The sequence below is a fragment of the Bubalus kerabau genome, chromosome 1, assembly GCF_029407905.1.
Source record: "Bubalus kerabau isolate K-KA32 ecotype Philippines breed swamp buffalo chromosome 1, PCC_UOA_SB_1v2, whole genome shotgun sequence".
Classification (NCBI taxonomy): domain Eukaryota; kingdom Metazoa; phylum Chordata; class Mammalia; order Artiodactyla; family Bovidae; genus Bubalus; species Bubalus kerabau.
In genome coordinates this window covers 207,851,801-207,862,760 of record NC_073624.1, presented here as the reverse complement: position 1 = coordinate 207,862,760, position 10,960 = coordinate 207,851,801, and the positions used below count along the sequence as shown (strand labels likewise).

At 48.4% G+C, this 10,960-nt stretch overlaps 1 protein-coding gene across 1 annotated transcript; it reads left to right on the top strand.

Moving 5' to 3' along the window:
• Positions 1–1,375: 1,375 nt before the first annotated feature.
• On the top strand, positions 1,376–9,934 carry LOC129625923 (transmembrane emp24 domain-containing protein 9-like). Its single transcript, XM_055545039.1, has 7 exons — positions 1,376–1,405; positions 6,328–6,393; positions 6,532–6,793; positions 7,190–7,290; positions 7,645–7,770; positions 8,326–8,472; positions 8,603–9,934. Exons 1-7 carry the CDS (start codon positions 1,376–1,378, stop codon positions 8,750–8,752), a joined length of 882 nt encoding a protein of 293 aa, XP_055401014.1. The 3' UTR covers positions 8,753–9,934.
• The last annotated feature ends 1,026 nt before the right edge of the window (positions 9,935–10,960 follow it).

Here is a 10,960-nt window from a genome sequence, read left to right as displayed (position 1 = left end):
ATCCTAGTTTTAAGGATAGGGATGGAGAAGGATGGAGACCAGAACCCACGTTAGGTCATTTGAACTTGTTATTCAAAGCTAGAAACATGATTGGGGCTTACCAGATTGGGTATAACTGGGACTTACCAGGTTTGGTATAGCAGTATTCTGGCAGTGGCAGCAGCAGAAACCCAATTGTCTTACTTTCCTCTTAACCTCAGCCCCAATCTGCTCCACTCCAGTCCAAGAGAAGACGGGACTGTGACCCACCTTTCTACTCTTGCCTTTCCACTCTGTCCTCCATCTCCTGGTTTGTAAAGACTTCAGTGTAGCTGAGATGAGAATGCTGCCATGACCTTTTGGAGACCCAGTGGTGCAGACTCTGATTGGGAATGTATTAACCTTATTTTCTTATTTTCTGTGGTCCTGGTGCTCTGGCATCTGGCCCCTCATTGCCCCTCCCAGAGTGAGCCAGTTCTTAGAAATAGCAAAGAACTCCACTCAGAGGGTATCTTTCAGATGCAAAAGAACCAATCCAAGCCCATATCACCACCACCACCCGCCCTCAACCACCATCTTTATTGAACTCTCATGTCCCAAACTAGTATTTCTCCTGCCCTAATCACCCCATGGTCAGATACCAGACAACCAATGAAAGCCAAACACCACAGAGACTGCTGAAATTATTCAAACTAACCAATCACCCACTCCTTCCCATGGAAACCACAATAAAAGCTTTTACCCATGATTTCCCCTCACTCCTGCCTCCTGACCAACCCTGGTGTTTCCCCATGTGGCCCTGCATGATGTGATGTGACCAGTCCTCTTGAGAATTGTGAGTAATAAACTATCTTTTTTTCTTTCTGTCATCCTTCTTCTTTTTCTTTTCTTTTCTTTTTTTTTTTTTTTTTTTTTTGCCACACCAAGCTCCATGAGGGATCTTAGTTCCCAAATCAGGAATTGAGCCTTCATACCCTACAGAGGAAGTACGGAGTCTTAACCACTGGACTGCCAGGGAAGTCCCCAAACTATCTTTTCAATAGCAATCATCTCCTATCTTTAGGCCTCACCATGCCCAAATAATAGTAAAACCTACATTTTAAAAACAGAAGAGAGAGGTGGGAAATGCTATGGGAGAGAGAGGAGAAAATAGAGGAGAGGAAATGGGGAGAAATTGGAAGTAAGGAAGTGTCACTGTCTGCTTTTGCCATCCTCCGCCTCTCTCCTCCCTCCACCTTTCCCCTGCGCTCTATCTCATTATAGACAATGAATGATCTTTGAACCTAAAGAATGGGGGTTCCCATTTGTATGAAAGACTGGAGAGGAAGTCTTCAGTCAAGGGCAGGAGTGGTTACCAGTTAGAGAACTTGACAGAAAGGGTTATGAGCAGTAGACGATGTCGGAGAAAGCTGCATCCCATGTCCAGGTTCATTTATACAGCCTCAGGCATGAGGGGAGAGGGTTTGCCCTTGTTTAAAACAGAGCCCAGAGAGAAGTCCTGGTACCTCAGCCAAGTCTGTGCATTTTTTTAATCATCCAGAAAAGATGTTTGGAAGATGGTGGAGAACTTTGAGGATGCTGCAAACATTTTACTTTGGGAAAGTATAATGACATTTTGGCTGGAGTAGAACAGGAACTTAAGTGTGTGACTTCAGTATATTGTTTTTGGCCACACTATCCCTAGTTGTCCTCTGAGTCCTGGAATCAATGGCTTCCTGATTCTCAGGGACTGAGACACAGACCAGCCACTCCCTCTGATTTGCCCTCATTATGGGAACCCCTGCAGTGCACGAAGGAGGGAGGACCAAGCCAGACACATACCTGTGAAATGGACTGCCTGAAGCCCTGAGGAAAGATGGACTAGAAAGGAAGACAGTGAGAAAACTCACCAGGAGTAGAAGAATTCTGTCAGAGGGATCAATGTCAGCCTGGGAGCAGAGGGTATCTGAATTGAGAAGTGTAGTTGATTCCAGATCCAGAGTGATACTGTTCTTGATGTCCCTGGATTCAGCACATACACGCCCTTCAGTGCCTAGGTGTTCTGGGTCAGAAAGCACAGGGAAAGAAAACGCATAGGAAATTCCTTTGTGGAGATGGTCACAAAGACTGTTTTCCTACAGGCCAGGGAGGAAGAAGAATGTAGAGGCCAATGGACCATAAGAAGAGACAGTGGCACTGTGGTATCCTGGGGATGAAGTGGAGGTCACCAGCAAACCAAGAGAATCCACCCAGCACCAGAGCAGAATTGCACATGCAAGCTCCGATTTTAGCTGCAGGACATGGTGACCCTGATAAGCCTCCACCCCCACCATCCTCAGCTTGAGATGCTTAACGGGAATAATGAGGAGGGGACATCACAAGAAAGGCCAGGCATCAGATATGGAGATTTTGGCTTTTCCAGTGCTTATGACTCACCATTGCTCTTCTTCCTTCTTTCTCTCCCACCTCCTTCATCCTTTCTTTCTTCTTTTCCCCTTCATCCTTTCCCTCTTCTCTCTTTATCTCTCCAATTTCTCTTTCTTTTTCCTCTTTCTATTCCCCTTCCTTTCTCTCCATACTTTTATTCTTTCTTTCCTTCATCTCTCTTCCCTTTCTCTAGCCAAACATCCATCACACAATCATGCTGTTCCTGGATTTTTGCTAGGCTTTGGTAAGCACAGAGATAAATTTGTGGCAGAAACCTGTCTTTATCCCTTATAGCCATCAGCCCCAAGGGGCTTAAGTGTGAATGGACAACTGTAATTCAATGGTTAATACAAGGCCCCAAGGAACCCAGGATTAGAAACACCTAAGAAAGTGTCACTGCACTTGAGACTTGAAAGGGTGAATAGGAATTAGGCAAGCGGAAAAGAAGGCAGCAATGGGGGTTTGGGACATCCCTTAAAGAGGGCACAGCGTGTAGTAGAGGCCTGCAGAGACTAGATCTTGGGGGAACCCCAAAGAGGGCAAGTAGATGTAGTTCCCCCAGTATCTCCTTTGAATCTCACAAATGACACCCAGGTTCAGTGGTCTTGGCAGTGTGGAATGAGATCACTGTCAAGTGGGAGAATCCCTCACTGCTCTTATATTCTCAATCCTGTCATCACTTAAAAACAGATTTTATCATCAAAACAATACTTTTGCCACTTGGAAACCACCTCACCATTTCCAACATCTGAATTCTTGACTTTGAAATCTCTGCTGGTGTGCTGTCTTCTTACATGCATGTCTCTGCTGCTGCTGCTGCTAAGTCACTTCAGTCGTGTCCAACTCTGTGAGACCCCGTAGATGGCAGCCCACCAGGCTCCCCTGTCCCTGGGATTCTCCAGGCAAGAAGACTGGAGTGGGTTGTCATTTCCTTCTCCAATGCATGAAAGTGAAAAGTGAAAGTGAAGTCACTCAGTCGTGCAGCCCCTAATAATTTTACACTTTTGTCCCTTTAGAAGATTTCTGTGGGCAGTCTGACCACTGGCTATGAAACAGTGCTACTCACTGTGGACTAGTGTCGGTCCATTAGCATTTGTCACAGATCTTCAAAGAGATAAAGTACAGAAATTGAGTGTTTAGAAACTTTTGTAAAAATTTAACATTGATGTGACATCCAAGCACATAATGTTTCATTTTTTTAAATTTTGTTTACAAAAGCATTGGTTCATGAGGGATTGGAAATTTTATATAAAAACAACAACAAAACCCAAAACCAAACCAGTCCTTTAATGCAGACAGTGGTACGGGCAATCACGATTCAGGACCATGGACAGCACCTCACTCAGTCTCCCAAACCCTGAGTCGTCATCATCCCCGCTCCCAGCTCCTGGTGAATGCCCTTTGTGAACAACTAGTTTCCAAATCCAACTGATGCTTTTCAGTTGTTGTCTTAATTGACCTTTCTAAAGTGTTTGCCTTTGTTAACACTTGCATCTTCCATTTTTGTTAAAGACCATTCCCAATGAAGGAACAAAAACTTTCCTCTGGAATTATCAACAGGCCACACTGTGAAAGTGAGGGGAAAATTTGTGGTAACTCACAATAAACTGTGGAAAATTCTGAAAGAGATGGGAATACCAGACCACCTGATCTGCCTCTTGAGAAATTTGTATGCAGGTCAGGAAGCAACAGTTAGAACTGGACATGGAACAACAGACTGGTTCCAAATAGGAAAAGGAGTACATCAAGGCTATATATTGTCACCCTGCTTATTTAACTTATATGCAGAGTACATCATGAGAAACCCTGAGCTGGAAGAAGCACAGCTGGAATCAAGATTGCTGGGAGAAATATCAATAAGCTCAGATATGCAGATGACACCACCCTTATGGCAGAAAGTGAAGAGGAACTCAAAAGCCTCATGATGAAAGTGAAAGTGGAGACTGAAAAAGTTGGCTTAAAGCTCAACATTCAGAAAATGAAGATCATGGCATCCGGTCCCATCACTTCATGGGAAATAGATGGGGAAACAGTGGAAACAGTGTCAGACTTTATTTTTGGGGGCTCCAAAATCACTGCGGATGGTGACTGCAGCCTTGAAATTAAAAGATGCTTACTCCTTGGAAAGAAAGTTATGACCAACCTAGATAGCATATTGAAAAGCAGAGACATTACTTTGCCAACAAAGGTCCGTCTAGTCAAGGCTATGGTTTTTCCTGTGGTCATGTATGGATGTGAGAGTTGGACTGTGAAGGCTGAGTGCCGAAGAATTGATGCTTTTGAACTGTGGTGTTGGAGAAGACTGTTGAGAGTCCCTTGGACTGCAAGGAGATCCAACCAGTCCATTCTGAAGGAGATCAGCCCTGGGATTTCTTTGGAAGGAATGATGCTAAAGCTGAAACTCCAGTACTTTGGCCACCTCATGCGAAGAGTTGACTCATTGGAAAAGACTCTGCTGCTGGGAGGGATTGGGGGCAGGAGGAGAAGGGGACGACAGAGGATGAGAGGGCTGGATGGCATCACTGACTCAATGGACGTGAGTCTGGGTGAACTCCAGGAGTTGGTGATGGACAGGGAGGCCTGGTGTGCTGCGATTCATGGGGTCGCAAAGAGTTGGACACGACTGAGCAACTGAACTGAACTGAAACATATCATTAATCTTAAAATACTGTATTGACATTGATCCTTTGCTTTTCAGTGGGCTATTAGAGGGAAGGAGACAGGTTTTATTCATCTTTTCATCCAATATGCATCGTAAGGTCTTGCCCAGAGCTTGTGTGAGCAAATGTCTGCCGCTTAGCAGCTGGATGACCTTGGGCAAGTATTACTCAGCTTTTCTTTGCCACTGCTTCTCCATCTGTTAAATTGGAATCCCATTAGAGTCTACCTTATAAAGTTTTAGAAATATTTAGTTAATACACTTAAAAGTGCTTAAAACAGTGGCTGGCACAGAAGAATAAAAGAATACTATTATTTTCATCATCATTATTTTATATTGCTGAATAAACCAATGAGTATATATTATTACCAAGTACGAGATGGTGGAGGACTTCATCCCACCACCTGGATAGATTACTGCTTTATATTGACGCTTTCGTCTACACTGCCTACTCAGGGCACTGTGAGCTTTGGAATTCTTGAGATTTGCTATTCCTGGATCCCATCCTGTCATGTTGGCTCCATTCTCCCACACCTTTCAGTTGTATATTCCCTTTCCTTTTCCAGTTGCATTCCTGATGCCTTCTTTCACTCTCCAGGCTCACCACAATCTCTTCTTTTGGTCCCACTGGATGAAGGGTCCCACCTGTGCAAGTGGGCCTGGCAGCTCCTGCCCCCTCAGTGATTTGGCCCAATTTACATCCTCCTTCCCATAAACTTTCTAATACCTTAACTGTCTACTGCTCCTAGGTAATTCTAGGTCTTTCCACCTAAGTGGTTCTTGCTCCCTCGCTGCTCAGGGAGATTTAACCATTTTTCAGAGCTTGAGTCAAACTTGCATGTTTGCTAAGTCGCTTCAGTCGTGTCCGATTCTTTGCGACCCTATGGACTGTAGCCCACCAGGCTCCTCTCCGTGGGATTCTCCAGGCTAGAATACTGGAATGGGTTGCCACGCCCTCCTCCAGGGGATCTTCCCGACCCAGAGATTGAATCTGTGTCTCTTCCCTCTTCTGCACTGGCAGGCAGATTCTTTACCACTGCTCCACCTGCGAAGCCCTGAGTCAAACTTACCCTTCCATAAAAGGGACATATCTCCCTCCCTTTCCTGAACTACTATCTCAGCCTCTGAATTCCACGGGGCTTGTATGCAGTTCTCATCTGTCTCAACATTCCGTCTACCATCACTTCTAACCTCCTTGAAGTTTAGGTCCAGTCACCCATCTCTGGCAACTGCTCTGCAAGTTTCAGAGGGCAATCCCCTGCCTTCCTCTCTCTGCGGCTCAGTTACCACATCAACAAGATGGCGCTAAGAGCACCTGCTTCCTTGGGTTTCTGCGAGCATTAAGCGAGGTAAGGCAAGGAAAGCGTTCTAGAGCGCCTCACTGGCAGGCTGAGAGCTCGTGTGGCCATTTCGCAACGCGGGTTCGCGGGAACGCGCCTGGGGCGGGGCCGCGCAAGCGCTCCTGGGATTTGTAGTCTGTACGCTAGTTTGCAGTCTCCGCAGGCGGGACGCAGAGACCCTCGGGCTCGCCTGGGAAAGTGGCGGGGGCCTGCGGGACACGAGGCCCTGGGCCCCGCGCCGGTCCCGGGCTGGGATGGGGCCGAGCGAGGGCAGCCGGATTGGCCCTGCCGCTGCTGCTGTGGCAGCTGCTGGCGCTGGCGGGCGGCGGGGGCGCGTTCTATCTCGAGGTCCGTGAGCTGGAGGAGAAGTGCTTCATTCAGGAGATCCCCGATGGCACCGTGGTCATAGGTGCGCGCGCGCCGCCAGTCCCGGCCTTGCCCTACCCATACCCAGAGCCCTGAGAGGGAATGGGAGATGGGGCCCACGGGATCAGCTCAGGGCCCGGGGAGGGCACGGATTGGCACGGATGGGAAACAGGCGGACAGCTGTGTGGTCAAAGCACCCTCTCCATTGCTTGCGCAGGGGTTGAGGACACGGAGGAGGCAAGACTGATCCAGATCCGGGTAACAGCAGAAAAGCAGGGTTGGAGAAGGGAAGAGAGAGACAGAGGGCTGTGGTCAGGCCCCACAATCAGACCAGATCTTCCTGTTCCTCCGCCCACCACCACCCCTGTGACCATAAGTCCGTGGTGGGCTCTTGGTCACGACTGTGGATGGAGATGCATCCAGGCTGCCTCTCCTTTAGGTAACTATAAGACCGAGCTATACGACCCTGCTATGGAAAAGTACCAGCCCTCCCCGCAGTGGATCAATTTGTTCGTGTTTGTGAAGGACCCTGAGAACAAGGTGAGGCAGGCCTTAACTCCCTGCAGCCCCGCCCCCTTCACCCGACCCCCGCCCTCCGCGGTCTCCAGCGTCAATGCCTCGTCCTCCCTAGCCCTCCGTTTCTTAGACGAGGGACCATCTCCTCACAGGCAGGAGGGCTCAAGGAAGGCCACGCTCTTTGCAAACTGTAGAGTTACTGTGTATTGACAATGCTGGGATCTGAGATTTTCGAACCCGGACCGATGCCTTTTCTCTCACATCCTCCTTCCTGATCTGGCCAGTGAGGGTCAGAACCTGGGATACCCCCAGAGTTCCTCTCTTAGAAGCAGGTTTCTGGTCCATTTCTCTGTGCTCACCAGAAGCTGTTTCTGCTAGAATCTGCTGGCCCGTCAGTATGGCCCTCGGGGCAGCTTCACCTTCACCTCCCAGTCTCCAGGAGAGCATGAGGTCTGCCTTCACCTCAAGTCCATCCGGTTCGCCCTCTTCTATGATGGCAAACTGGTGAGTATGGAGGGGAACGTCACCAGTCCTCAATGTCTCAGTCCCTGGGGTGACAAGGGTTCTGTAGGTGGTGCCTCTTGATGAGGGCTGGGCTTTCCACAAAGTAAGCCCACAGAGAACAGGTCCTGAAGAATGAGAGGGAACCCAGGAGGGAATCACTTGGACTTAAAATCATCCCTAGGTCCCCTGCCATCTCTAGAAAGAAGCCCAAGCTTCTAATGTGAGATTCAGAGCTGTCTGCCAGCTGAATGCTCCCAGGCTCTTTGTTACTACCTCCCACTGACACAGATCTCCTAGAAGCTGGCTGTCTCAAACACTGAGTCACACCTTGGTTTCTCTGCACATTTTGTTCTGTCCCTTCTGTCTTTTGGACTTGGAACTCCATGCAAGCAGGGCCTTGATCTGGGATTTTGGCACCTGGAGCAGGGCTGTTCCCACATCACTGAGTGTGAGGAAATGAACTGCTCAGTTCAGTCAGGCCCAGCCTAGTGTGTGGAAGCTGGGTTTCCTGCAGGTGCTCCCTGACCTCCAACCCTTGGCTTCTCTGCTCCTCAGGCCATTCACTTGGACATGCAGTTGGGTGAACACACAAATGATTATACGGAACTTGTGGCCAATGACAAGCTGACCCTGCTGCATCTGCGCATACAGCAGCTGGTGGAGCAGGTGGAGAAGATCCAGAAGGAGCAGGAATACCAGAGGGTGAGGGGCTGGGCTAGGCCCAGTTGGGACAGCAGATGTGTAACCTCCCAGGGAGTGGCTCTTTCAGCTTTTCCCCTGGAGATCAGTTCTGTTCTAGCAACATGCCTTACTCCTTCTCCCCTTCTCACAGCAGCAAGAGGAGCGCTTCCGACAGACCAGTGAGAGCACCAATCAGAGGGTGCTCTGGTGGTCCATCCTGCAGACCCTCATCCTTGTGGCCACCGGCATCTGGCAGATGCAGCACCTCAAGAGCTTCTTTAAAGCCAAGAAGTTGGTGTAAATCAGCCTCAGAGACCAGAGGCCTGGCCTCCAGTCAATCCCCTGATGCTAAATGATGGGAAGTGGTCTGGCTTTGTCTGTCTCCTGACTTCTCCCATCCTTTCCAACCCTGAGGGATTTCCTTGTTAACTGGCATGCGGAGAGAGGACCTCTTTCAACTGGTTTTCTCAGCTGGGATTTGGGAGAGAATGAGTTTCCAGCTGGAGACACGTGGGTGGGAGGAGCTGCTGGCTGAGCAGGAGGGTGGTGAGTATTATCCCCACTCCCATGTTAATTAGGATGAGTGAACTATCCCAAGATGGAGAAAATAGGAGTGAATATAAATTATAACTGTCCAGTTTTCTGAGCTAAACATTTATTGCCTCCTATGCTACAATTCTTTCTATGTGGCCAGATGTTTAACATGTGAGGCTTTGGTGGGAGATTGATCCCAAAGTGGATGAGGTGAAAAATGCTTTTATCCCAGAAGCATTAGCAACATGTGGAACCTTTTCTAGAAAAGTCCAACTTGGGCCCCTCTTTTGGGTAACCTGAATGCTGGTGGTAATTGTGTGCCCATTGCACCTTCTCTCTCTGGGCTCTAGTCAGGCTCACGTGCTACCTTATTCCAATTACTTGGACTGCTGGGTTCTTCGAGTAATCTGATACGCCCCTCTGTGGTCCTGCTTTTTTTCAGTTGGCCTCTGTCTCTCTGTGATTCCATTGGCTTATCTTTTCAGGAGATGCCTGAAGTTCCAAGTCACTGTTTTCATTACATTCAGCATCTCCCGTAACTCAACTTTCACAAGTGCACACAGGTATGCATGCGTTCGTGCTAAGTCGCTTCAGTCATGTCCAACTCTTTGCAACCCTATGGACTGCAGCCTGCCAGGCTCTTCTGTCCATGGGGATTCTCCAGGCAAGAATACTGGAGTGTGTTGTCATGCCCTCCTCCAGGGGACATTTCTGACCCATGGACAGAACCCACGTCTCTTATGTCTATCTTCACTGGCAGGCAGGTTGTTTACCACTGGCACCACCTGGGAAGCCCTGGCACATAGGTATAGATGCCCCCCATTGCTTCTGCCTGATCTAGTCCACATTTTACCAAGTCCTATGCTGGTGGCCCTCTTGGACTGTAGTCGTCTCTCATGTGAATTTGACATTTTCTGTTATAAGGAAATTCACTGGTTGGCATTTCAATAAATTCACGTTCAAATTGTCAAGGCCAGGAGTATTAATAAGAGAGCCTCCCCATGGAGAGGGGTGGCTGTGATAGCCCTGGCCCCTGACAGAGACTCACCCACCCCTGGGATATTCCTGAGGGTGACTACAAGCCTCAGGGGTGTTGCTCACTTGTGCGTCTGGCCACAGTTGGCCTCAGAAAATATGAATGAGGCTTAACTGAAGGCTGGGGGCAGGGACCACTGGAGAATAACCTCTAACCATAGAATGTGACCTTAGGCTCACTTCCCTCATCTGAAGTTGGTGGGGGTGGGGATGGGGAGGGGGCTCTACTCTCTGCTGCAGGGGAAGGAAAGTGACCTAGATGGGCACATTCTTGCCCATGGAGCCTGCAGTATAACACTAAATGAGTCAGGGTATTGAACAAGATATAACGGTGACGTATGCTTCTGAGGAGGAGGGCATTGGGCTAAGGGCAGTATTTCAAGGGTCCTGGTCTAATCTAGTTAGTCATAGAAGGGTGCTTTTCAGAACTCAGACTCAGGATAGACGTTAACTGGGGAAAGAATGTTCTAGCTAGAGAGAATAGCAAATACAGAAGCCTAAAACAAAAAAGAACATGGCTATTTGGGGAAACTAAAAGGAGGCCGCTATATCAAAATCCCAACTCCAGAGAAGCTGCCTGCAGCTTGCTTTCCAAATTATGATTTCATGTCTAGGACTTGCCTCTTCCTCATGATTAACCCTAGAATGACCACACACTTTTCAGAGGGACTCTGTCCTCTCCCCACATAGGTGAGACCTTATCCTGTCACTTCGACAGAGAAACAAGTCACAAAACAGCAACAGTGAGTGAGCACATGGAAGAGCTGCACACACAGTAGAAGGGGGTTTCTTCATGTCACCCTCCCCATCCATTTCCACATGGAAACTCCACAGTCACTCTCTGGAGGAAATGGCACATGTCCCTGATTTAGAGAAGACAGCCAGCTAGTAAGGAATAGGTCATTCTGAAATGAGGCGAATTCAACTCAGTTCTTGGAAT